The following is a 25,978-nucleotide window of genomic DNA, read 5'->3' as shown; positions in this document are numbered from 1 at the left end:
TTTCCGGGGACAGCGGAAGTTATATGTGTCTGCTGAATTCCGTCCGTGTGGGAGCAACAATCATATCCAAAATGGAGACCGTAAATGCTGGACATATGATGAGCTTAGCTGCTCTACAGAGGCAAGATCCATACATAAACAAATTGCTCGATGTTACCGGCCAGGTGGCTCTATATAACTTCAACTCCAAGGCGAATGAGTGGGTAAGTTTGTAAGTAACGTGACTTTGCGGAAAGCCGTCAAAGCTATTTGACTTAGCATGCTAGCTGTTCTGTATAAACACAAAAATACAAAGAAATTTGATAATATTTGCGGAAGTGAACTTTATCCAGGTAATGCTTACACACGTTGTGTTTCGCCACCACTGTCATTTTGAAAAAAATTTATTTATTTATTTTTTAAATACCAATAAGCGTAATCTTTTATCCGCTAGCTATAGTTGTGCTAACAGCGTCCTTTGCTATTATTCAGCATGTTTATCGTTTCTGACTCACACCTTCACTTTTTATTTTACAGGAGAAGACTGAAATCGAGGGCACCCTGTTTGTTTATACAAGGTAAGCACGTGAGGCTTTTATAGGAATGTAACGCGTTGACCGCGAGGACTTGTTTACCTGTTCTTACGTTTCACGCGCTGTCATTTGACGTGTTCTACGCACGTGTGCAGGCCTCAGTCTTTGTAAACAAACACGAATTAGATTGCATGTGATTTTTGTCCGCTCACAGAACGAAAATCACACCCTGTTTAAACAGGAAAATAATAAGTAAAAGTTTTAGTAATTAATTCCACTTGAAGTGTAAAGACTTGTTTGATAAACAGCTTTAACGCGCATCGTTGTTTTGAGGGCTGTTCATATATTCATTTGAAAATAACGAAATGTTAGCAACCGATTTAATTGGTTATTGATTAATATGAATATTTTTCACAAAATTGAGAATTATGTAATTCTCAGAAATTCTCATTTACAATATCTGAGAATCCTCCAACCTACCTCCAAGCCTGAGGCCATAGTTCTCAGCTAGAAAAGGGTGGAGTGCTCCCTCCATGTAAGGGATTATTTGCTATTTGGATCTTGTACACAATTGAGGGGAGCGTGAAATTGACGGACTGATCGGGGCCACATCTGCAGCGATGCAGATGGTTTACAGATCAGCAGTGGTAAAGAAAGAGCAGAGTCCTAAAGGGAAACTTTCAATCTTACATCCCTACCTTCAGCCATTATCAGGAGCACTGGGTAGTGATCAAAGACAATGAGATCTGTGCCAGTTTAGGCGACCACATACCACATGGCCAGAGAGCAGCAGCCAGGGTTTGAAAAATGGGATGAAGAGGCCAAACTAATCTGAAAATCAGTGAACTTTTTTTTTCTAAATGTGTTAATTCTTTGTCATAAAAAAATCATTCATGGATGACTAAACTAATCGACACAGAGATATGTCATATCAGTGAGGTGATGTTTTATGTTTTTTGTCCCTGAAAGGTCTGCTTCCCCTCACCATGGCTTCACCATCATGAATCGACTGAGCACGGAGAACCTTGTAGAGCCAATCAATAAAGACCTGGAGTTTCAGCTACAGGATCCATTCTTGCTCTACAGAAATGGCAACTGTGAGTGTTTTGTTGTCCAGTTACACAGAAACTGCAGATGTCATGTGCAGGAGATTCATATTTCTGTGTATGCTTGGACTGAAATCAGATGTGCTGCAGTACTTCACAGCTTCTCAAAGTTTGAGGGAACAAAAAAAGACCACCATCCCAGAATATCAGCCAATGTTTCTCAGCTACATAATATTTCTCTAGTACAATGTTTCTCCCATAATATAGCGCTGTATCACAAAAGGTAGTGTCGAAGAGAAACATTTACCATAGCTTTGAAAGGCTCCGCTTTAGACAAAAAGAGATGATAATTTGGGCAAGAAAAATCACAAATTAACTGAAAAAAGTAAATATCCAAACAGTCAGTAAACTTTTAACCTTTATCTAAATGTTACCGCACTCTTAGTTTTTAATTCATGAACTTTAGAAAAAAATGAAAAATGTTGTATTCAAAGAATTTCTGCGTTTCTCTACATATAGATTTTGTGTTAAGTTTGTTTGCTGTATTGGTTTTATTTCATTTTTCCTGCTCAAAAGCAATAATGCCAGAACACATTAGTACCTTTGAAAATGCTGGACAGACACTTTCCCAGTGTTCTCTGGAACAGCTCTTCTCCCTTTTGCTTGAAGTCCTTCTTGTATCTTGGAGAATCAAGGAGGAAGACCTTGTCATTCATGGCCTCAGACTGGTCTGTCAAACCACACAGTATTCAGCTTTGTGTGGCCACAGTTTTCATTCTGTATTGGACCAACAAACAAAAAAACTTTTGGCTCTAAGGGGTGAATTAGGCTTCTATTATATAAATATTTTTATGCCTGCTGCGTTTTTTCCTGAAGGCTTATTCCAGTGAAATCGTTTAGCGTTATGAGTTCAGCAGGGAGTAGTATCAGATGAAAAGGCTGGAAATAAATCCTCAAATCCTCAGAAAGTAACTGACAGTGCTCCCACCGAGGTAATCTATCAAAAGTCTGAACAGAAGTTTCATTAAGGCAATGAACAAGGAGTTGGATTGTTTTCCCATTTGTTTGCTAATGAGAAAAAATAACATGGCCAGGCTCAGCGTCAGAGTGGACTGCTCCCCTTTAGGACTCGGCTTGCCTATCAGCCTGCCTGGTATGGAAGACATGATGTAATGTTTTTGTTGATATCCAAGTCAGAAGCTTTTCCAGGTGCTTCACAGGAGTCCGACTGCTGCTGTTTTCATTTTAATTCCTCAAAGTGTGTTAGGTTGCGGGCAGATAAAGTGGTTGAAGGTGTTCCTCAGGCTGTGAAGATGCTCGTCTGACAGCTGATGGTCACTGTAAGGCGGGTCAGAGTAAACGGTTTTTGATCATTTGTTCCACACGAAGGTTTGCACTGCCCATTTGAGCTTTTCAGTAAGATAAGTTACGGGCTGAGGAGCCTTTGTTTGTTCTCTGCCTGAAGTCTGTTTTGCTGTTTGTGATTGCTCTCTAGGTAGAGTTCAGGTTTGTGAGAGAAAGTGAGAGCAGGATGTAGATGATGCTCCTGAGACTCCTCTCTCCAATTAAAAATAATGAAGGCTGATATTGCTGAAAGATGATTGTTTGACGAGCATAGAGTCGAACACGGAGAGGATGGATTCTTCAGAGGGATGTTAATGCTGCTCCAGGTGTGTTTGAAATCTCTTCTGCAGGCTGATGCGTGCGCTCAAAGTTTCAGATGTCTGTTGCTGGGGTGTGTACTTGGACTTGTGCATACACCTGTTTACAACACTTTGTGTTCCCGTTGGTAGCAGGGGATGCTCCAGGGAGGCAAGCACTTGGGTTGCTAGGTTACCTCAGGCTTTAGAGGGAACTTGAATACACCAGTGTTTCATCACATAGACACACACAAAGCATGAGCAGCTTCATATAAAATTATTGTTTTTCATCAGAAACTGCAAATGTGCAGTTTGCTTGTTTTCCGTTTGGTGTCGGTGAATGCTGTGTTAGCTCTCCACAGATGAACTTCTCCTTTTTGTGTTTGATTGTTTTGTAACTTCACTGCTTTGGACTGTCAGATTCTCATTGATCCTAAGGTCCACTAATGTGCAGTCATGTACAGTGCTCATTTAGTGTTGTTTTCAGTGTTTTCTTGGATGGCTCAATTATGTTAAGTCACAAAGCTGACTAAATTAATAATCTTAAAAAGACTTAAAAATCATATAGTTCCTTTAGCTGTATTTATGAAGGGTCGGGTTTGTTTTAAAGAGTTTTGTATAAACTGGTGTCTGCTGTCAGTGTTATTAAATGCATTATTTGTATCTGTGTTTTTAACAGTGGGTATCTATAGTATTTGGTTCTATGACAAGAAGGATTGTCAACGCATCGCTCAGCTCATGGTCAAGTAAGTAGCCAGACATTTGATGGAGGAAGTGGATGAAATTGGGCAAGGCTTTACGTTTGTCTGTTTTTTCCACTTATCAAGTTTGATTTGTATTTCCAAATTGAATTACAATGTGTACTTTCTGGAAATGTGGAGGTCTGTTATGTTCACTAAATGCAGGGTTTGAACAACTCCACATATAAGATGCCATAAAGTTGATGCAGTGTAAGGAGTTTTTAATACAGAATAATTCAAATTAAACAAAAATATAGGAGCCCCATGAAAAGCAAATCAGACCATGAACCAACCATGCAGCGGGATGTAAGATTCAGGCTCCACCTTAAAAGTAAGACTGCCATCTCCATCTTGCAAGGTAAAAGGAGCAATCACGTCACTCCCAAGTTGACTACGGTGCAGTAAAGTGAAAAAAATCGAGGAAAAACAGACTTTGTTTTGCTCGGGAGCATTGTAGAGCTTTTCATTCATCACTAGCAATATAATGTACGGCTTATTTAGCAGGTCACACATACGCAACAGTAGTATCCATCCATCCATTTTCTTCCGCTTATCCGGGGCCGGGTCGCGGGGGCAGCTGCCCAAGCAGAGAAGCCCAGACCTCCCTCTCCCCAGCCACCTCCTCCAGCTTATCTGGGGGAACACCAAGGCGTTCCCAGGCCAGCCGAGAGATATAATCTCTCCAGCGTATCCTGGGTCTGCCTCTGGGCCTCCTCCCAGTGGGACATGCCCGGAAAACCTCGCCCAGGAGGCATCCTTGACAGATGCCCGAACCACCTCAGCTGGCTCCTTTCGATGTGGAGGAGCAGCGGCTCTACTCTGAGCCCCTCCCGAATGGCCGAACTTCTCACCCTATCTCTAAGGGAGAGGCCAGCCACCCTTCGGAGGAAGCCCATTTCTGCCGCTTGTATCCGCGATCTCGTTCTTTCAGTCACTCCCCACAGCTCGTGGCCATAGGTGAGGGTAGGGACGTAGATCGACCGGTAAATTGAGAGCTTCGCTTTTACACTCAGCTCCCTCTTCACCACAACAGACGGTACAGCGTCCGCATCACTGCAGCCGCTGCACCAATCCATCTGTCGATCTCCCGCTCCCTTCTCCTATCACTTGTGAACAAGACCCTGAGATACTTAAACTCCTCCACTTGGAGCAGGTTCTCGTCCCGGACCCAGAGTGGGCACTCCACCCTTTTCCGGCTGAGGACCATGGCCTCAGATTTGGAGGTGCTGATTCTCATTCCCACCGCTTCACACTCGGCTGCGAACCGTTCCAAGGCCAACAGTAGAAATGAAGTTTTAATGTTTTGCTATTGTTTACGCTTACTGCCACCATCTTGGATTGTAAAGTCAGGGTTGGTGGGGCTTTCTGATTATTCTCAGTGAGAAATCCAACTTGAGGAGGCATTCCATCTCAGAACTTAGGATTTCTGCTTTCCCATTTCAAATAAAATTCAGAATAAAAGTGGTTCTGCTGGTGAGTCCCAGCTCCCAACTCAACTAATAGATCAAAACAAAGAGCCAGGCACTTTGCTTCTTCTGATTTTCAGCCAGTCAGGCATAGGGATGAGTCGGGGTGCGAGCAGGTTAATGACAATTATCAAAATAAACCGTGATCATGGTGCAAATGAGCTGTGCAACGATTGGCCCACTTAGGAAATCTGTTGATTTGTCCCAGCATTGTGCTCTTGTGAAGCAAAGATGCAATTTGTAAGGGCCTGGATTGTCTAGTTCATATTTTGGTTTTCGTTGCATGGTTTGTATAATTTGAGTAATTTCACTTTAAAAAACAAAAACAAAGTAAGGTTGTTCAGTATATTAACTCTGACCCCAACATCATCAGTACTTAATATCTGACAAAGCAAACAACAGTTATGTGTGCAGGCAATATGTCATGCTTTAACTCTGTGCCAGGATTGTGAAACAAGAAGCAGACCATGCCCAGAAAAAGTCACCTGAGAGGGCAGAGCCGGGGAGAACCAATGGAGTCGCAGAACCCCGCAGCATCGATATCTTGGAGCTGCTCAGCAAAGCCAAGGAAGAATACCAGAGGGTGAGGTGGCAAACACGCAGTTAACGTAACATCTGACTTATGTTATCACACGAGTATGATCACCTGATGTATAACTATAGTGTTTGACAGGATTTGAGCCCTAATTTGTGGAAATTTTGACAACAAAAACAAAGTTGTGTGAATATCCATATAAGTTATTACAGTGGTAAATGACCTGGGTCTTTTTCAGGTGTGGAGTTGTCAGTTTAAGATGGAGAGAACAGTTCAATATAATCTAATGTTTTTATGTTTGTGCAATAATTGCAGTCCCAAGGAGGTGAAACAGATGTGTCCATTGAACAGACAGCAAAAGCAGCTGCCAGCACTACAGATCCCCACATCACACCGCAGCCTGAAAAGGTACAACACACACACAAAGCAATGATTTGAGTTCCAATTTTCGTTTACCGTATCTTTAAATGTTTAAAGCTTTGTCATTCTTGTCACTCCTACACATAGAAAGTGTGGAGGAGGACAGTTAGAAGGGCATGTTTTTATCCTTGTCACTCCATACATAGTTAGCATTTGGCAGCAGAGAATGCTGCAAGGAACATTGCAAACAGACACCCAAATACGTGCCTTCAATTTATGTCACAGCCATGAGTGCTGCTTGTGTTTTCTGCAGGGTTTGCATGCGGGGCTAAGATGAACTGAACAGTTTGGGACAATCAATGTTAACTAAATGGAAAGGGAAATGGGCCATGTTGTGAATCAATCATATACCATTATTATATTTGGATATATTATAGCCTGTGTTTCCTGATACATTTCTAAGATATTTATCACAAGCAGTGGAGCTGTGTCATCTCCATGTTTACCAGGTCTAAGGACTGTAATTTTTACAGAAAAGTCTTCTTTTCATCCCATTAGCCAGTTTTTTGTTTTTGCATTAAAATCCCAATAGTTACCCAAAAAAGCCTCTGCTTACACTGTTTGCTGTTTGTAAAGCTCAATGATGACGACAGCTTAAACAGCTAAAATAGCACCAGGAGCAGCAGAGTGTAAGCTCCAGCTGATTAGCAACGCAAAAACAAAACTTGCAGCCAACTATGTTGTCAAAATATGATAATCGTATAGCTTCCAACAAACTTTCATAATCTTACTTATTAAACAACCTGAATGATTAATACATGATCAAAATAGTTTTTGATTCGTTTTCTGTTATTTGATTTTTTTTTTTTTTTTTTTGAGCTCCGCTGTATTTGAGGTAATTGTTTCTTTACCCAGCAGAGCTCTCACCCCGTGGTAAAGCAGATCACAGTGGAGGAGCTCTTTGGTTCGTCTCTCCCTAAGGACCCCTCTCTACCAACCATGCCCACGCAGAGCAACACTGTTTCCAGTGACCCCTCCGCTGCCTATGTCCACAAACAACCGTATCCTGCTCCACCTCCACAAAGCACTCTCCTCATTCACCAACATGCAGCCCAAGACCCTGGTTCCAACCAGAGGAATCAAGCCCCCGGTCTGCTCCCTGCTCCATATGCACTACACCCAAGTCCTGTATTCCAGTCAGTGATCCAAAGGTCAGACCCTCAGCTACACTCCTCAGTGTCCCCACTCATAGTGCCTTCAGCTGCTCCTCCTGGTACCGCAGGACCTCCAACTGCTCAAACATCCTATATGGGTCAGGACATCCTCGCCACACTCAAACCGGCAGCACCTTCTGTAAATTCAGACCACCACAAACCCATCCTCGCACCTAACTTCCTGCCAAGCACATTGGTCCCACCCCACAGCTTCCGAGAGCCTATGGGAAAACCCCTTCTCCAACACGGAAAGGACGTGGATGTTTTCTCTCAGTCTCCAAATCTGATTAAACAAATATCTGTGAGTTCAGCTATTTTTTTTTTTTTCTGGTAAATTTGAATCCAGTATTTTTGATCTTATTTCATTTTTTGCTTTTCTTTCCTCTTTCAGGCTGTCCCCATGAGTCCAAGTCTTGCTGTTCCAGGATCAGGGGTTTCTGTGCTGCTTTCCCCCAGTGCCTTCCAGCAGTCCCTCAATAAGACACCGGCAGCAACGTCAATGGTCCCTCCTGCACCCACTGAGCCCACCTCAGCCTCTGGAGGAGCTAAAGAACCTGTAGCAGCCCCCTGCAGTAAAGCACAGCTACAGGAGACTCTGATACACCTCATTAAGGTAAAGTAGAAGCGTAAAGCATATAAAAGAAACTGTCGGCACTTCATAGCATGAGAAAAGTTCAAGCTAGTACTAATTACCCCTGTATTATAACATTATGTATAACTTTAAATATCTTTTCCACACATACAATGGAACTAAAAATGGACCTTGTCTAAAATTGTTTAGTGTGTAGACAGTGGCAGATCTGAGACGCCCACAGAAGTCTTAGGTGTTCTTCCCAGAACTAAATAACCAACAATGTGCTTCCTGTGTACATAAACATGTGTGTGCCCAAAATGAATGGTCTTGTAGAATTATATTAATATGGATTATATACCGTATATAAAAAATAAATTAGCTCTTTCTTTTTTTTCTCATTTTCTCATGTGTGAAGTTGTTGTCCATGCATTCTCTCTAACAGCCAGCAGGGGGCGACCATTCTGGTTGCAGAAAGCTATATTAAACCATTGATGCTGTTTAACGGTTGCAAAATCCACATACTTAAACTGTTTCTTTTTTTCTTCTTCTTCTTCTTCCTGCCCTGATTTTCTAGAATGACCCAGACTTCCTTGGTGCCATTCATGATGCTTACCTGCAGAGCCTATCCAAGGACTTTGGCAACGTAAAACTATAGTCCTACTTCATCCATCACCACTCTTTTAGTGCTCCGACCTCATCGGGATCAATAAAGATACACACAATTAATGGAGAAGTTTAAAAAAAAAAAAAAAAAAAAGTGGAGCAAACAGGTTTTCAACACACTGTTCACCAAAAAACCCTTCAAAACTAGTCTGTGTGCTAAAGGTTATTACAGCATGCACCGCACCATCTAACCGTCTGTTCCTGATGCTGAATACTCGTTTTGGATCTATCTTTTGTCAAAATCTATGAAAAGCAGAACTACTGTGGGAAAGACTAATGAGATAAATTTTCCCAGTTAAATCTTGATGTATGTTTTGTTTGTTTTTTTGGGGTTTTTTTGTTTGTTTTTTCCTTTTGAACTTTCTGAATGTGGTCAAACTTTATGGTTGGATAAAGTTTAGCTGTTGGTGTTTTGTTTTTGTTTTGTTTTGTTTTCTCTGGAGGACAGAACCACAGTGGAGCTTTGGGAACCTCAAACCCGCTGACCCTCAGGCAGATAGTTTTGCAGCTGTACGAATCACAGGTGCTGCTTCTCTTACTCGTCACGTGTTTGGTGTTCTCACCACGAGCACACTTATACTGCGACTACTTGTGATGAGAAAGGCCTCTGTGCTGGGGACCTGAGCTATCCTGCTATGTGGCGTTTAAGCAGAACCAATCTTTCCCCCCGTTTTGTTGGGTTTTTTTTACGTTCTACGTTTTGAAGCTGAAGAAGATGCTGAGCAGCCATTCCAGGCGTTTTGTGTTTGGCAGGCGTTTGTTGAGGAAGTTTTAAGCTCTCGTCCAGTGAAGATGAATAACTTCTATCATTGTTTGGAGAAGAAGCACTTTCAGCCAAGAACTCAAACTAATCACCTATCCCTCTCAGCTGCTTTTATAATGTTACAGACGGTGATATGTTTATGACTCAGAAACGAGCTCCTTTGCTACCTTTGGTTTTTCCACAAGTCTCCTTACCCTTGCTTTGTCTACGTCCTTCCCCTTCTTTGTGCTGTCATCTCTCCTCCACCAGCTGATCTTGCAGTCGTGGATGTTCTCGGAGGGGAATGTGCAATAGGCGACAGTCGCAAAGCCTTTAGGGATACCAGCATTTTGGGATATCTTAGTCTGCTACTACAGAGCCTTTTGGGGTCTGCAAGTGATTTATGTTTCGAGTATTAAGAGAAAAAGGAAAAACCAAAGTAGCAAATTTCGATTTCTGTTTCTTTTCGATCCTTTTAGCAGTAAAATGCTTAAACAGGTGGAAACCAATGTGCTTTTGATAGCTTCAAACAAGCTGAGTTGCTACATTTACCCAGACTAACGCTGAAAACTTTAAACTACCTCTAGGCCCATCTACCCCCCCCCAAAGTATGTTTTTCCAAGCTGCAGTCAATAAGTTGAAGATGAAATAAACTCGGGTGTTTTTTGCAGTAAAAGGCTACTGCAGCACGTCCCCATAAACCCTGCAGACTGCAGTGGAAGCAGGAGTAAACGCGTCCGTTTTCCTCGTGTACACCACTGAGTGGCTGCTGTTTGTGAGCAAAGAAAAAGAATAAATGTACGTCATGAAATCTGAGATCTAAAAAATATATATATCAATGAATTTTCGCACAAAAATTTCAGCATATTCAAACTATTAAAGTTGTCTATTTATACAAAAAAGGAAGAAAAATGATGTAAATGCATGAAAATATTAGAGGGTTTTCTGACCAGTGGTACAGTGATGTTCAGTAGTTGGGCCATTAATCCAGTTACTTAAACAACCAGTATACAAAGTCATTAATATCCAAACAGTGTATTTTTTTAATATTTGTGAGCAACAAGAAGAGCAGAGATTATTGCTTTGTATATATTTTTTTTTTATTTTGCGGCATGAATTCTTGCCTCGATTGTGACATCACAGCTTGGTATTTAATATTTGAAGTTGTCTTTCTCCTGCTTGCAGTACTTTTTTGTAAGTTTATTTTGTTTTTTTGTAATTTGGAAAAGTTTAAATTTCAAATGTGAAATAACATCTGCATCCAGGGAGCAAATGGGATCGTTTGTTCATTTCATTACCATGTAAAAACTCATTTTTCATGTCAGAGATGGTTTTGCCAACACATTTTCTTTGTTTTTCTCTGCATGTGTTGGTTAAATAAAGAATAATTGAAATGTTAGAGATTGTTTTTAATCCCGGTCACATATTTAAGATTTTAAGGTTATTTTACACGTCGGTCTAATTTATCTTATTGGCCCACCATGTGGTTTTGAGAGTTTTTGCAAATAACACAAATTTTTCTAAGATTGATGTTATTGTGCGTAATTTGAATATTTTGTGATATTAAAGATTTGAAAGTAATTGTTTGCTCTTGTTTTCTGCTTGGAGGAGTCAATGTTTTGGTGAGCAGTGAGAAGCTTCAGAACTTAAAGAGGAGTGTGATTATTAGAATAGAAATTTGAGCCTCTTAACAAATTATTATTAATATTATTATGCATATTTCTAATTAAGCCCAAGTTTATAAAGACAATCATAACTAAGAGATCTGTCTTGAATGGTGCAGTCTTGTCTTTGACCACCAGATGTCACTAGTTGCTTACTTTAAACCCGCACCTACCCCACAGTAATTGTCACAGCCAACATCAAATTAGTAGTTCCGGGTTTAAATGACAAATTGAATGCTGATTTTCTTTATTATTATTATTATTATTATTAAATAAACTTACACGGCTCGCTTTTTCTCTTTTACTTACCAGATCATCTGCGGGCAACAAAAGGGAAGATTCTTCAAGAACACCAAAGAGGAAATTGGGGGGGGGGGGGGAGGAAAACTGTCACACTAAATCAAACGTTGTGCAGACCTTACCTGAATGCTTGTATATCTCCTTCATTTGGAACTGGGTGGTGATCTCTTCAGTCTTCATTCTGTAAATCTTTTACACCAGAATACCCTCTCCTCTGATCATGACCCGAAAAAGCCCACTGCTCTTTCTTAAAGAGGTGTTATACGGTTCTTCAGTCTTTACACGTGGCATCAGTCACACATTACTGAAAGAGCTTCATTTTTTATTATCTTCATAGTATCACAACACGAGCCCAAATGTCAGCGCCTTAAGCTCCTGTTCAAATGTCAGCTTAGTGATGATGTTGGTCGAAGCTGTGTAAGAATGTGGACAGCAATGCTGCAGCTACAAGGAAAGTCCATTTGTATAAAATGAGAGCATTGGGGTCTATTTATAGAGCGGTGTGAACGCATTTTGCAGCCTGTATGGATGCATGAGATGAAACTCCTCAGTGCAACTTCACGATAAATAAATAAAACTTTCCCGCTGTTTAAAAAATGACGAATACAAAAATCTGTCAGTATAAACTGATCTCGATGTGCATCACTTATTTTATATTATAATATATATTTCATATATAATGTGTTCCCACTTTTTTGCACGCATTGTTTTGGTTTGCATAGTTGCTGTCTGTACAGAGCGTGGAAATGCTGCATCTGAGCGTCCCTGATCAGAGTCTGTGTGCCGGCTTGCTGTGAGCGTTTACCCGCGCGTGTGGCCTTGGTTTTAGTCCAAAGCCTTCCTACTGTCGGTTCATGCGACAGTTTGGACTAACTGCAGGCTTCGTTTGGCCCTAGATTAGCCATATTCATAGGCTTCGCTTGCAAACACGCCCCCTCCCTCCCGCCCTCTGTCTCTGTGGTTAAACAGCGTTATCTCTTTTTAACCCCTGCCATCGTCCGCTGCGCTCTCCTCGCCTTTATTCTCAGAACAGTAGACCGGGGGGAACTTTTAACTCTTTTAACTCTATTTTACCGGCTTGCGTGTGAGTGAGTGTGCTTCTCTTCGGTTCACCGGCCAGATGGAGGACTATCATAAACCGGACCAGCAGACGGTGCAGGCGCTCAGGAACATCGCCACCCGACTCCGGATCAACTCCATCAAGGCGACAACTGCAGCGGGCAGCGGGTAAGATGGTTAAACCGAGCAGGAGACGCGTGACAGCAGAAAACGTGGTTTTATGCACGTCATTTTTATCCGTTTAAATATCGATGTGTGATTTCTTTCATTTATGAGGACCTGCTTCAGGGAAGCGCATCGTAATTACAGATGAACTGGTCGCAGAACACAGTAACGTCTGTTTTAACGTGTAAAATAGTCAAACTGTGTGTTTAAAATATTGTAGATGCACCATATGAAAATCTGTCTCTGTGTGTGACGTGTCTAAACTTTTTTAAGCATTTCAGTTGTTTACCTGTGCGTATAGTTAGTTTTATACCAGAGTCTGTGCGCAATTTACGCAAAAGCAAGGGCGGTTGGGCAAGTTCATGTACATACATGCTACGAGCAATATCCTGACCGAAAATATAGTCTTAATGTATTTAATAATATGTTGTGCCCCTTCAAAATAATAAAACATGTTTATTATTTTGAAGGGGATCGAGCTTGCTGCAGGTGCACTGGTGTTCCACTCCTCTTGTCCTCCGAGATCACTTACGCAACACACACATACAACTCACGCCGGACAGTTGTTTTATGTGGCCATTGCTACGGCTCATGGGTCGATGTGTTGTGCGGCAGCAGAGAGCCGCTCAGTGCGCAAACATGCTTCTGCAGCGCCTGCGTGACCCGACGGAAACGGCAAAAGCGAATAACAACGTCCAGTGTGCACTTTCTAAGTCGCGATGACAAATATGCTGTCATGATAGAAAATACAATGACCTGGAAAATAAATCGGACTTTTCATTATTGGTGACTCTTTTTTTTTTTTAATTTTATCGAGAAATAAATAAATAGTTTCTTTTCTTTTGTTCTCGGTTCTTGTTGTTCTTCAATGATTTGCTTCCAACATGAAGCTCCTCTCTTTCCAGTGGAGATGCTTCCCAATCCATCCATCACTTTTGGTTCGAATTCCCTTTTTAGCTTAAAGACATCAAACACTTACAGACTTTTTTTTATATATATATATAACGTGTGCTGCACCAATCACTCACCCTTTTCCTTGTTCTTTTTTCTTTCTTTCTTTCTTTTTAATTATCTCATTACATTTTTCATTTCAGGGTATTTAAAAAAAGACTCTTTAGTGAGGTATTTTGTGCGCCCAGAGGACTGAAGGAGCAGTGTAGGAGCTATTGTATATGTGCTTACTGTTGTGTGACCTTGATGATAGTGTGGCCTTACATAATTCCCCAAATACTGATGGTCTGGCTTTAATTAACCCACTGAATGTGCACTGACGGGATGAACCGGACAGTTAAACTCAATTTCTAATGTCATTTTGCCTCTGCACCTATTTTGTTGCAGTCACCCCACATCATGCAGCAGCGTGGCCGAGATCATGTCCGTGCTTTTCTTTCATTCCATGAAATACCGACCCGAAGACCCACGTAACCCCAACAATGACCGGTTTGTCCTCTCTAAGGTAATGCGCACACATCCATAATGGTTGAAGACGTTTTCAAAAGCATCAACACACAGAGGGAGGTTGAACTGAGTCAAATAATATGCATGTGCTCTAGTGTATATATAGGATTTTTATATAGTGTGTGTCTAAATAACTCACTCATATAAGGCTCTAGCATATATATTACAATGCTACAAAATTAGTGCAGTCATCTGTGTTCCCTCTGTTCAGTTATCTGATCAATGAGCTCTGAAAACTTTGCCTCCTCAGGGTCACGCAGCCCCGGTGCTGTATGCTGTGTGGGCAGAGACGGGCTACCTGAAGGAGAATGAGCTTCTCAACCTCCGCAAGGTCGACTCAATCCTGGAGGGACACCCTGTGCCGGTGAGGCAACATTGAAACCTGCAAGAAGTTTAAGGCTTTGAGAGTCACTACCATGAATCAGGAATATTTTAAAACCTTTATGCTGCCTTTCATGGTTTCCTTTCATGCTTTCTTTGGAGTTGAGAGAGAAGTATTTGTCGTGTTTTCACACTGAAGTTGATACGTTTCACACTGCACTAAACACACACGAACAGAGTGAGATATATTGAAAAGTTAAGTAAAATCTTATATATGCTATGCTTTCCGACTTTTCTGTTAAATACTGCATAGTTTATGGACAAGTGTTTGTGAATAAGAACATTACAGTATCCTTGCTGCACACGAGACGTGGACACGCTTCCACAGATAACAGCAAAGCATCTGTAGGCAGAGAAAGCGAGACAACGCTGCGCCTGTGTGACAGAGATGCTTTGTCGTCTGCTGCAAACATCAGTGACACTTTGTCCACATTAACCCAGAAATTGGCGCACTGTAACATACAGACCATAGCTGCTGTTCCAACAGTTCCACTGCTGCTGCTTTTATGATCCATTTAGAAATGAAAAACAATCCATCTGCTGTTGCTTGCTTAGCTCGAGCTGGAGTGAGTAATGTGCATCTTTTTTATGTGTGCGTGGATGCAGAAGCAGCAGTTTGTGGATGTGGCCACGGGATCTCTTGGTCAGGGGCTGGGAGCCGCGTGTGGAATGGCTTACACTGGAAAATTCTTTGACAAGGCCAGGTAACACAAACAAAGTCACACTCACGCGTATAAACACAATCATTTTGGTGGGGGGCGTGCACATTTCTGCAGAAGTGCAGCAGCCCAGTTTGCATCTGCACACATTAAGATGGACTGTATGAAATTATGCATGACATAATGTACGCTGCAGCGAGCTGCACAGACATGTGACATTTCTGCCTGGAGCTTGGGAATAAAACGCTCTCTGACAGGCTTGGTCTGTGCTGACATTTAGGCAGTCACTTAGAGCTTATGAGAGGCGACCTTCATCCTGTTTTACCTTCACATCAGGATTAATGGGGCTGGATGAAATCAGTGGCAGTGAGCTCAGAGTTGAATGCATATAAAAAGTTTTATGTTTGTTAAAACAGTGTACTATTTTTTTTCAATTTCTTTCAACATTATTCTTCACAATTCAAATGTAGTTTCATCTCAGTGTTTTGACAGCAATGCAGCTCCTACTCAGCTGAATTTCAGCTGATTGAACTCGCTCCACGTTTGTCTCCTTTGTTCTTGCGTGGTCTGGAAAATACCCGGCCGTTTCTGTCTGACAATAGATGTTTAGAGCCGTGTAGCCTGTAGCATGCTGGATTCACATTTTCAAAATTTGTTATGATTTTCTATTTCTTTTTTTTACGCATCCGAGCTGAAACCTGACTTTCAGGATGATATTTGGTACATTTGATTGCGAGCCGAGCAGAATGTGATTGCTTGAAAGGCAGCTTTGGGGGGTTTTTTTTGCTGTTTTGCAGGGAGTGCTGCACTTGCACTCTGTGTTGGCTGTCCTTCATATCTCTCTCACTCTCTTTGCATTCTATGTGCACTCAATTATTTCTGCTCTAATAATCACACACGCAAAAGCACAGTTCTCCCTCATCTCCCTGCCTCACCCATTTCCCTCACCACCTCTTAAAAAAATGATGAAATCTTATATTGTGCTGCTATCTACCTGGGCTCCACTGTGCATTCAGACAATAATAATGCATGGACCATGTGTGTTTGCATGGTGCATGCAGTAACAACACACGTAACAACAACTACTGGCTGCCGGCTGCATCACTGGTTTCATAATATGATCTGAGCCCAGAACCTTTGAATAGCAACTGCATCAATGCCACTTGTGGATACTCTCACACAATAACCTGCAGGATCAAGTAAGGAAAGCATGTGTGTGAGAGGTATCACCTTGTCTAAGTCTGTTATTCACACCTACAAACACTGGATGAAGGAAGGTGTAACACACACACCTTCTAAGGGAGTCCAACTACAGGAGTAAAGGGATTACTCCTGTAGTTGGACCACTTATATTACTTGCAGACTACTGTGAACACGAGCGGATATGTGTGTCTTAGAATATGTTTCGATGATCACCACCTGGAGCTTTTATCACTGAGTTTTACATTTTTGACCCCCTGTTTGAGGACTCTCGAGGCTGTTTGTTTTGGGTCATTGTCATATTTCAGCGTTAGTTTGGAAATGCAGACTACCTCCCTGATGTTGTGTAATTCACAACAATCTATCTCGTGTTAACTGAGAAATAAACATACAGACAGTTGATTACATAATTTCAAGGAAAGATGCACTACAGAATAGTATGTGATTCGGTTATGTTCAAAGATTTTTTATCATTTCATCAAGGTTAATAAACAGCTTTTTGCTCTTTCTTTCTTTGTATTACTGTAGGGTCTTTACCTTACAATATAAAGCACCTTGAACTAATTGTTGTTGTGTTTGAATTTAAATTTGAATACTATCCGTTTATACGCTTTATTGGTTTTTCCGTTGTCCTTTCCCTTCAATCTAAAGTCTCTACCTCTTTTCTCTCCAGTCCCACCTCTGTGGAATTCCCCTCTTCTTCCTTTCTTTATGTGTCGTGTGGTTTTTTTTGGGTTTTTTCCTCTGTGGTCGGAGTTGGAATGCGTGGTGTAATTCGCCGTGTCTCGGCCTATCTTCCAGTTTTAATGAGAACGTGTCTATTTGACTGGAAAGCTGTCAGGAGTTGTTACGCCACATAAGCAGCTACTGAGGATGATCAGAGCGTGGTGGGGATAAGGATTGGGGGAGGGATCTGTTTTTGTCTGTCTGTGTGTTTAGGTGTCATGGTCAGCTGTGACATCATGCCACCATAGGGGGGCATCAGATGATGGGAGGACGTGAAAGGACAGGAAAATGGAGCTGATATGAAAAATAACTAATTTCTCTTTCCCCGTCTCTGTTTGTAGCTATCGGGTGTTCTGCCTGTTGGGTGACGGAGAGCTGTCAGAAGGCTCGGTGTGGGAGGCCATGGCCTTCGCCTCATACTACCAGCTAGACAACTTGGTAGCCATCTTGGACATTAACCGACTGGGTCAGAGTGACCCGACTCCCCTGCAGCACCATGTGGAGAAATACCAGCGGCGCTGCGAGTCCTTTGGGTGAGCCAGGGGGGAAGTCAAAAACTATCTGAGTGGGTTATTTAGTGCTTCAGTAGCTGCTTAAGGAGTCATTCCAAGAACCGTTAAACAAACTCAGCTTCAGTCATTTATTTATAAAATAAGATGCACTTGTTCTTTAATTAATATGTAAGATTTGCTGCTCAAAATTAGTTTTTTATATTTTGACTCGAGCATAAGCACATGTAATGTTTGACTTGTCTGTTTCCCCAGCTGGCACGCCATTATAGTAGATGGCCACAGTGTGGAGGAGTTGTGTAAGGTGCTGAGTCAACCACGCCACCAGCCACTTGCCATTATCGCCAAGACCATCAAGGGCAAGGGCATCCCAGGTATAGCAACTATGCTGACAGTGGTTCAGAGTGCTCAAATATCAGTATTTTGTACTGTAATGAGCACCAGTTTCCTCTTCCTACTGAATAAATAAAGGTTGTTTAATCATTCCTTAAAGCATGCAGATAAATTGTTAAGTTTTACTGCTTAACATTTAAGATGTTTTTAAAAAGTGCTCTAAAATCCTTTTTTTTTTTTAAAGACTGGGTAAAATGTGGCATCTGACTGGGAATATTAGATCTGTCTGAAGTTTTCTGAACTGCCCCAAGCACCCACTGTGAGTGCACAGAGGCCATAATCCAGGTAGCGCTTCGGTGCTTTAGCTGCTGCTGCTCCATAATCCCTCAGAATGTGTAGGATACACTCCCTACAACAGCCCATTGTACTTGTGTTGTGATAAGCTAAGTTGGAGTGTGTGCGACCGACCGCATGTGTTTGTTGGGGAGAAAGAGACGGTTGTTATAAGAGGGTCTTTGTGTACAGATGAGTGGACCAGAAATCTTCAGTGTTGTTGCAACCCTGTGGCCTCTTGGCCTTAACCCTTGACCTCTGCTACAGGCTGATGTTACCCACTGGTGTGGAACATTGTTATGAGTGTGACAGCATGTGCACCTGCATGAATGTGGAAGGCATACGCTTGCAAGACGTGAACAAATTGGTTCCGTTAAAGAAAGAAAACTGAACAATGGTCGCTTAAATAACTTGAAACTGACAAAAGTAACAATAAATAGAAATGTACTGAAAATTAACACATTTAAAAGGTCAAGGTACGTCAGTGTCAGGTAACACCGTTCTTCGCTGTCTGAGCAATGCAAAGCGATGCAATTTTTGTGAGTCTTTAAGACTTCAACAGTGTGTTTTTCCCTAAATAAATAAATTGCATTTTTATGTTGGGTTCACGCATGATTAGCCCAGTGCTGACCTATCCGGCGTGTACCCTACCTTGAGGGTCTTGTGACAAGAAGAAGAAGATGGATAGATCAAAATATTTAAATGTTAAACTTTGATTAGGTGTTTGAAAGATCACTTGCTTCTGTTGGTCAAAAGAATAGATGCTCAGCGGATACTTAGGCGCGTCTGTGTCTTTCAGCGGCTGAGGATAAAATGGGCTGGCATGGTAAACCCCTGCCCAAGGACATGGCAGAGAGCGTGATCAAGGAGCTGCAGAACCGTATCATCAGCTGCAACAAGCGCCTCTATCCTGCTCCCCCCAATGAGGACACATCCCCTGTTAGCCTCCGCAACATCCGCATGCCGAGTGCACCCAGCTACAAACCTGGAGATAAGGTAGGATCAGTGGTAGCAGACAATCCACCCTCACTTGTCTTTAAAAGTCATTTTTACCTGTTCATAACATTAGATCAAAGAAGTAAATAAAATCTTTTTTCTATTTTTTTAAATAAAAACTTGAGCCGAGCGTACTTTATTGAATCTGTTTTCTCCCCGTGTGATCAGATCGCTACAAGGAAGGCGTACGGCATAGCTCTGGCCAAGCTGGGGCGTTACAACGAGCGAGTGGTGGTTCTGGATGGAGACACCAAGAACTCCACCTTCTCTGAGCTCTTTAAAAATGAACACCCCAACCGTTACGTGGAATGCTACATTGCAGAGCAAAACATGGTGAGGATAGTTCACAGCAAGAGAGCTGGAGAAAGTTTCACAGGTGAAGCTAAAGTGTGAAGAAGTATGAGAAGGCCAGCACGTTACTAAAACAAAATAGACTTAAGATTCAAACGCTGCTGTATAGAGTGGTAAAAGACGTCCATCAGCACCTGACTGAAGCTATTACATGTACACAAAGTGTTTTGTATAAGGTTTTTCCACTTATCTTTTATTTTCCATTGGGGCACAGTTTGCTTACTAGATGTTTTTGATGTGTCGCTGTCCTTCGAGGAGCCTTAACGTCAAATGTCCAATGTTTACTGTTCCTGATCATTATCAACTATTTCTTGGATCCTTCCAGGAAACAATTTTCACCAGTTTTCTTAATGAAGAAATGCATCATCGTAATGCAACGTAATATTCAGTATACTCTGTAGCACCTTCACAAAGGTGATGACCTATGCTGCATCTATGCTAGCAGCTCTGTGAGACTCTACTTTATTCACACTAATTACAAAGTGTATTGGAAACTGTAACTATATAGTGCTCGACTTCTTTAAAGCAAAAAAACAAACAAAACATAGATATAAAATATGCTGAACTGCCTCTCATCTCTCCTGCAGGTGAGCGTGGCGATTGGTTGTGCTGTACGAGACCGTAACGTGGTGTTCGCCAGCACCTTCGCCACCTTCTTTACCCGCGCTTATGACCAGCTCCGCATGGCCGCCATCTCCGAGAGCAACATCAACCTCTGTGGCTCCCACTGCGGTGTCTCCATTGGTCAGTTACCATCTTCCCTTTTGTGTTATGTCTTCACCGTTGTGAAGAGTGCACAACGTTTGGTTTATTATCATTTCACACCCCACAGTTAATACTGAAAGGACAGATTCCACTGAGCAAACCAGTCACAGCAGCCATATTTTTCTCAAGTTTAGTTTGGGACACTTTTGATTTTGGATCAAATCTGCCCACTGAATCCTCATTGGACTTGTAGTGGTGAAAAATATGAAGTTACTGTTTTTGCATGTTGCTCCTGTTCCAGTATCGCGGCACTGGTTTGAAGCTCTCTTCCTTTTTTAATTGGTTTTGATCCCCATAAATACTAAACCTTTGCTTCCATCTTCCTCTGTGTTATTGTGTTGTTCACATTCTCTCCTGGTATCAGCACTCCTCCTGTCCTTCCTCTCTGTCTCTGCGTCATGGAGGTGATGACAGAGCAGACTGAATCTCTGTCACCTCTTCCTCCCCCTCCTCTTTCTTCTTCTCCTCCTCCTCTTCAGGTACACTGCATGTACACCTTTGCAGACTGAATGACATTGTCTGTTTCTTGTTGCTGAGGTGTGTGTTTGTGCATATTTAGGTGAGGATGGACCCTCTCAGATGGGTCTGGAGGATCTGGCTATGTTCAGAGCCATTCCTGCAGCTACTGTCTTCTACCCAAGTGACGGTGTTTCCACTGAGAAAGCTGTGGAGCTTGCCGCCAACACAAAGGTACTCGTAATGATTTTTGATAACAGGAAAAAGAAAGAAAAATATTAAGTACTTAAGATTATGTATGTTAAAAGCAGCGATTCATTTTGATGCTTTCTGATTTGTTCTAGGGTTTGTGTTTTATCCGGACAAGCCGCCCAGAGAACAACATCATTTACAACTGCAACGAAGACTTCCATGTCGGACAGGCTAAGGTTTGTTGCTGCATTTTAATCAAAATGTTGATCTATGCTCTAAATAAAATCTGTTTATTGTTCTAATTTTGCTGATCTGTTTAGACTCTGTGCACATTTTCTTCTGGAGTAGAAACAAACAAAGACAAATGTAGAGTTTCCCTTCGCACACAGGTTGTATATAAAACCAATGATGATTATGTGACTGTGGTTGGAGCGGGAGTGACCCTCCATGAGGCTCTGGCTGCTGCTGAAATGCTGAAGAAAGGTATGAAGAAATAAGGAAAAAAAAGATAAAGCTGACCTGTGACATAAAACAGTGCAAAAACTATTTTTCTTTTTGTAATTACATTTTTAAAGACACTGTTTCATATTCAACTTCCTCTTTTGCCGTTCAGAGAGAATAAACATTCGTGTGATCGATCCATTCACCATCAAACCCCTGGACTCCAAGACCATCATTGACAACGCCAGAGCCACCAGAGGACGCATTATCACAGTGGAGGACCACTACTATGAAGGTGAGGAGTCTGCACAGCGCCCCCAAGTGAAAATGAACAAATGCTGTATATAAAAGATGGCCAGAAGCTCTGTGTTGAAAATAAAAAGCAAGCGCAATAAACCTGGTCTATTAGCCAGCAGGGGGCACCATCTCTGTCCGGGAAAACAATGCTAAGGAGTCTGCGAAGAAGAAAAATGACTGCTGCTTACTTCATTTAGGAGCACAGTAAAAGTTTTCATGATCGGTTTGTTGTCTGAACTACTGGTTCAGTGTATTTTTTAATGCAGCATGAGATTCATTTTGTTGTTTTTGGGGGGGAGGGTTCCGTTTAAAGTCAAATAGACAATAAAGTGGGTATCATATAGGGTGTGGGCTCCTGGTGTCTGGCACGTTTCTCAGCCAGGTCTGCCTCACACTCATCCGGGGATGCTCAGGATGTCTTCTGAACATCTCCAGGTGAGGTGTTATAGGCATGCTCTACTGAGAGGGGACACCGGGACACAGAGACATCACACCTCTTGCTCGCCTTCCCCACAGAAGAGCTGGAGGAAGAAAAGATTTGTCAGTGGAAGGTCTGGCAACACTGCCTGGGCTGCTGGCTGGCTGGTTGGATGGAAACGGCAAACATGTCAAAGCCAAGGATTAAAAAATGAATGGGTATCATCACAATGGTTACATCAATCTATTAAAGACGGTCTACAGAAATTAATTTCAAGACAACAAAATAATTTAGGGGCAGGACTCTCTCTCTGTATACTCTCTAATGGTTTCCTGACCTCACTACCGTCCTGTCAATAAAGGCTAAAAGCCAAAACTAAATACATTAAAACAAAAAAAAAACTTAATCCAAGAAGTTGTATATTTTCTTCTACACAAAATTGGAAAAAAAGAAATTTGTAAATCTAAACGAGTATCTGAATTTAAAATTAGTTTGCAAGGTGTTGCAATAAAACTTCTATATGTAGAATATTTATTATTATATCTAAAATATGCTGATTATTTTTTGACCGTTTTATATTCCTGTTTGGTCAAAGTCACATTAGTCTGGCAGCAGCAGGAGAGATTTAAGTAACAGGCATACGAGGGATTGTTATGCAGCTGCTTGCGTGTCTGCGCTGCTTGTGTATCAACTCATGAATAAAAAAGCCCTGAGCAGCTAAGGACAGACGTCTGTGTACAGACGGAGAAGCTCTTAGGTGGAGAGAGAAGAAGGGCCTGAGGAAGGGAGGAAAAAGATAGAAGTATGGGATACGGAACGTCGCAGAGAACTAAGGTGCATGTTGTAGCGGTAAAGAGAGAGGCGTACGCTAAGGAAAAGGTAAAACAGATATTTTTTAAAAATGTTTGTTGGGGGGAGGGAGGGAGGACAGAGGGTGGAAGTGGAAGAGCCTGTCAGGATTTCTTAATTTCATCTCTGGCCTTTGGGCTCTCAGTGACCTACATACAATACCAGCATGGCAACAAGCATCCAATTTTTGCTTTTTCCTTTGTCTCCTCTCAGCCACTGTGTGTGTTTCTGTGAGCCTAAATTTAGCGGTTTGTTTTTCCTTCTTTGAGAGAACTTCTGTCTGTGAAAGAGACAGCACCCATTTGATTGCACACACTTTAAAATTCAGATATATATAATAGGTTGTATGCAACTTGAAATCTTAAAGATTGTGGCCTGTCCAGGTAGACCAGAGATGTTTTAGTTCAATAAAGTGCGATGACTTTTTCCGTCAGGTACCTCTTAATGGCCAGCATAAAAAAGGAAGTAACTGCATGTATTACTTACACACCTGACTATATTCAGCCTTCAGATCGCATTCCTAAAGGGGATGAACGTGTGACAGGAGAGGAGTGAGAAAACAGAGGGAGGGTGGCGCCAGTCCTGTCAGCACACATTACATCTCTGCTGAGCGTAATCGCTCATGGAGGTGTAGATAGATATGATAGATATGACAGAAGGGTGAAAGACACTCGGAAAGATGCCGAGCAACTTAGAAACTTGATATTTGGACGAACTACCCGTTAATCGATAGTCTTGTCTGCTCTGTATTCTGATTCCTCAGGTGGTCTAGGTGAAGCAGTGTGTTCGGCGGTGGTGAATGAGACCGGCTTCACCGTCCACCGCCTGGCAGTCTCCCAAGTGCCCCGGAGCGGTAAGCCCCACGAGCTACTCCGAATCTTTGGCATAGACCGTGACGGCATTGCTCAAGCGGTCCGTAAGATGCTCAGCAGCTCAGCCAACGCCAAGTAGGAAGGCTGCAGGAGTGACAGCAGCGGGAACAACATGGTAACTGACTCCGTGGTTAACCGGTTACCTCCACGGAGGCACCAAACAAACAAAGTAAACCAACATGGGGGGAGGGATAGCACGACTGGCCCACTCACGCTCTCCTCCTCATAAACCAATTGGAGGCATTTGTTTAAAGCAAAACAAAAAAAAGAAGGTAACATGATTTCTCTCTGTCATCAATGTTGTCTGACACCCCCGCCCCAGAATTTTACCCTATCACTTTGTGAGTTCAGTAAACACACTTCCTACCCCTTAAACTCACCCATCCCCACACCTCCACCCTCTAGTTCCTTCCTACCTCTCAGAGAAAGTTCTGGTGCTGCTGTAGTGTCTCAGTGAAAGCAGTGAACGTGGTTTGGAGTGACGTCAAGTCTTTATCGTTTTTTCTGTGGAACCCCCTCTCACTTCTTGGGCTCAGCGATATGAGCGTCTGCACCCAGTACAACTTTGTAAAGTCCCACCCGACATGAGCAAAGCAGGGTGTGGAGAAACTCTGGTTTGGTCTGTTTTGAGCACTGACTGTTTTTAACCTGTTTTGACTTGGATAGGACCGTTTCACACCAATAAAGGGATGGTTACTTCACGGTACTTGTGTCTGAGGTCTTTCTTGAGGGTTTCGGTGATGGCACGAAGCAGGCATCACAAGCATCTTTTAAGTTTGAAGTCAAAATCCTCCTGTTTTCTTATCTGCAAGTGGCAAATTCAATCACACAGTGAAGTATTTCAAGCCAACTAGTGTGACCAATAAATGCAGAAATATCAGGTTAATAAATGGAATAGAGTCAATTATTTCAGATGGATTGATGTCGCTAAGCAGGATTTTGTGTCCATCTGTCTGAACTCTCACTGTCTGATTCAGTTTCCCAAATTGCCCTGCAATGATGCTTTGTATTAAACATAATATGAGGAAAAAAACAGGATCTCAGTATTGGTCTTACTCCTGTCCTGTCTAAATTTGTTCTTCTTTCGCTTCTCTTTCCCCTCTTCCTGTTAAAAAGGAGTTCTTCCTTCCCACTGTCACCAAGTGCCTTCTCATATGGGATCAGGAATTGCTGGGTCTTTCTGAGACTGTTGTGATTTAGTGCTTTATTAAAGTGAATTACCATCACTGTCATACTTTAATACAAGAAAACCATCATTAATTTTATTAGCAATAGCCCTGCTGTTACTGCTATGAAAATGTATTTTCTGTTTAAGTTTGTATGTGCGTTAATTTGCTGAATAGTGGTCACTGTGGCCTCAAGCAATCAAATAATTGCTTTAAACTAAATCTTTCAATTATGAAGCAGTCAAATTAAAGTGTTCTGGTGACTGGCTGTAGGATCACACAAGCACACAGCTACTGTGTATCATCTATATTTAATGTGCGTTAATAATTTAACAGCCCATTGAAAGATTTAGGCTGGCTGGCTTATATATGTACAAGATGACAGATTAAAGGAAAAATGTGGTGTTTCCCCAGAACAGCTTTGGGTTGATTCTACAAGACTACTGGAGTGTAGTGATGGGATTTCCGGCTCTTTTTAGAGATCCGGCTCTTTCGGTTCGGCTCACTAAAAAGAGCCGGCTCTTTCGGCTCCGAACCGGCTCTTCAGGTTGTTTTGTTGCTTTAATTAATTTATTATTAACAATAATATAAAATTATGCACAAAAGGAATTACTAACGTAAAAACAAGTGGTTTTATTTATATATGTTTATATATAAATATATGCGGTGGCCCCTAGAGACAAAACACGTACAAACTCCAAAACACATTTCTAGCATGAACTGAACTTCCAAAGCAGAGCTACTAGATCACTTAAATTACACAATTGAAAGCATGTGTGTATTGTTTGTATATTTATACACAGGCACTCATATATATATTCAAATAATTTAAAAAAAAAGTTCATTTACCTGTTATTACCACACACCAAATCCGGTCGCTGGTACTTGCTGGCTTG

General features: G+C 41.8%; 2 protein-coding genes across 3 annotated transcripts; both read left to right on the top strand.

The window, feature by feature from the left end:
• Window positions 1-23: 23 nt before the first annotated feature.
• Window positions 24-11,065, top strand: dcp1a (decapping mRNA 1A; the record flags this gene model as incomplete). 2 transcript variants are annotated; one of them, XM_080897837.1, is made up of 9 exons in its annotated part: window positions 24-203; window positions 517-557; window positions 1,482-1,609; window positions 3,878-3,944; window positions 5,849-5,987; window positions 6,255-6,347; window positions 7,218-7,814; window positions 7,905-8,126; window positions 8,662-11,065. In XM_080897837.1, the coding sequence occupies 9 exons, from the start codon at window positions 24-26 to the stop codon at window positions 8,740-8,742; spliced, it is 1,548 nt and encodes a 515-aa protein (XP_080753963.1). In that variant the 3' UTR covers window positions 8,743-11,065. The 2 variants fall into 2 exon arrangements, with proteins under 2 accessions (XP_080753963.1, XP_080753962.1); XM_080897836.1 differs by having other exon boundaries at window positions 7,215-7,814.
• A 1,374-nt stretch (window positions 11,066-12,439) lies between these two features.
• On the top strand, window positions 12,440-24,609 carry LOC308406628 (transketolase-like). Its single transcript, XM_080897726.1, has 14 exons — window positions 12,440-12,683; window positions 14,019-14,136; window positions 14,389-14,502; window positions 15,126-15,223; window positions 17,446-17,637; window positions 17,869-17,987; window positions 19,079-19,275; window positions 19,444-19,608; window positions 20,214-20,370; window positions 20,951-21,081; window positions 21,192-21,275; window positions 21,429-21,522; window positions 21,653-21,775; window positions 23,808-24,609. The coding sequence occupies exons 1-14, from the start codon at window positions 12,577-12,579 to the stop codon at window positions 23,993-23,995; spliced, it is 1,887 nt and encodes a 628-aa protein (XP_080753852.1). The 5' UTR covers window positions 12,440-12,576; the 3' UTR covers window positions 23,996-24,609.
• Window positions 24,610-25,978: the final 1,369 nt, after the last annotated feature.

The sequence above is a fragment of the Rhamphochromis sp. 'chilingali' genome (genome assembly GCF_963969265.1).
Source record: "Rhamphochromis sp. 'chilingali' genome assembly, chromosome: 12".
Lineage (NCBI taxonomy): Eukaryota > Metazoa > Chordata > Actinopteri > Cichliformes > Cichlidae > Rhamphochromis > Rhamphochromis sp. 'chilingali'.
This window is presented reverse-complemented; position numbering and strand designations above follow the sequence as displayed.